Source organism: Electrophorus electricus, chromosome 15 (assembly GCF_041902795.1).
Source record: "Electrophorus electricus isolate QZ-2024a chromosome 15, ASM4190279v1, whole genome shotgun sequence".
Classification (NCBI taxonomy): Eukaryota; Metazoa; Chordata; class Actinopteri; order Gymnotiformes; family Gymnotidae; genus Electrophorus; species Electrophorus electricus.
In genome coordinates, this window is record NC_137511.1 from 7,039,481 (window position 1) to 7,041,107 (window position 1,627).

At 44.1% G+C, this 1,627-nt stretch overlaps 1 protein-coding gene across 1 annotated transcript; it reads left to right on the top strand.

The window, feature by feature from the left end:
- nog3 (noggin 3) lies at window positions 1–1,627 on the top strand. Its single transcript, XM_027013369.3, has one exon. It carries the CDS (start codon window positions 554–556, stop codon window positions 1,214–1,216), a length of 663 nt encoding a protein of 220 aa, XP_026869170.1. The 5' UTR covers window positions 1–553; the 3' UTR covers window positions 1,217–1,627.

Genomic DNA, 1,627 nt, shown 5'->3' on the forward strand with positions numbered 1-1,627 from the left:
CCCCGCCCCCAAGAGAAGGAGGTGTCGGGGAGCACTGGCAAAAGACCCAAAATTAAGAATGGGTGTTTGGGTTACATCACAACCAGCAAGGATAAATCGGACGAACCAGGTGATTCTCAGTTTGGAGTCCCGCAACAGAATACGAGAAACCATGTGGATACTCGGACGTCAGGATCCGTGTAGATGCCGAAGTGAAGAACTGAGTGTGATCACCCATGTGAGAGCTCAAACTGGAGACCGCGGCTGTCTGAGCGTTTGATGCTGTCATGCGCTCCTTCGCTGTTGTTAACTTGTCTTGCTTAGGACTTCAGAAGCGTCTGTCATGACCTTCATGTAAATAACTTCTTGGATGTCCCCTTACTTCTCCTCTAAAGAATTATCGTCGGAGTGTCACAGTGCATTGTGGCAACTGAACTTAATGACCAGTTGTGAGGAGGCAATTTGCTTCTAGGAGTTCACCTATCGCGATCCCCCAAAAGACCCGAGTGGACGTTTACGACGGACGGCAAGGATTTATCTGGCCACGAGCGATATTATTGCGCGGCTGAAGAAAATGGATAACGTACCACACATTCTGGCAATATATGTACTATTTTTCTCTCTTGGATGCAGGATCGAAGAAGGGATGTGCCAACATTACTACCTCCTTCGCCCCATACCCAGCGACAGTCTGCCTATTGTGGAACTAAAGGAGGACCCAGATCCCGTATTGGACCCTAAAGAGAGGGATCTAAATGAAACAGAACTAAGAAGCATACTCGGCAGTCACTTTGACCCCCATTTCATGTCAGTCACTTCCCCGGAAGACAAATACGCAGTAAGCGACGATCTAAACGATTCGGAGATGAGACAACGTCCCACTGGCACAATGCCTAAAGAAATCAAAGCAATGGAGTTTGAGATCCATGGCAAAAAACTCGGTAAAAAGCTCCGGCGAAAGTTTCAGTTGTGGCTGTGGAACTATATGTTCTGCCCAGTTGTTTATACATGGCAGGACCTCGGGAACAGATTCTGGCCCCGCTATGTGAAGGTGGGAAGCTGCTACAATAAAAGGTCTTGTTCGATTCCCGAAGGGATGGTTTGCAAACCTGCCAGATCGGCCCATTTTACGATTTTGAGATGGAGGTGCCTGACGCGAAGGGGAGTGCTAAAATGCACTTGGATACCCGTTCAGTACCCCTTTATATCAGAGTGCAAATGCTCCTGCCCGAAATGAAATAAGCTACATAGTCATTTTCACGTGCACTGTTGAGTGTAGGAATGTATATTTTATGTATATGTGGTGTCATTTTATAAGTTGTAAAAAGGTCAGTATTACCTATAACCAGCGTCTACTGTATTTGATGAGCATACTTTGGTTGTAATGTATTTATGTTGAGAACATTTCGCACTGCGAAAAATTAAACTACGTTTATTGAAGGAATCCCAAGCTTTTTCCATTATTCGGAAAAAAATGCTTTATATAGACCTCAAATAAAATAGATTACAGTGTAATTTTGCAGCTTGGTGTGCTGTGAATAAAAAGGGCAACGGAGCAGTCACGAGTAATCATGTAAATTAAGAGAAACGTCTATTTATTCTTTATTTCCATGTAGTCAAACGTTTAAATAAAACCACTAAAACGGTA

Coding starts and splice junctions, on each gene's coding strand:
- nog3 (XM_027013369.3), top strand. CDS start 554: ATGGATAACGTACCACACATTCTGGCAATATATGTACTATTTTTCTCT.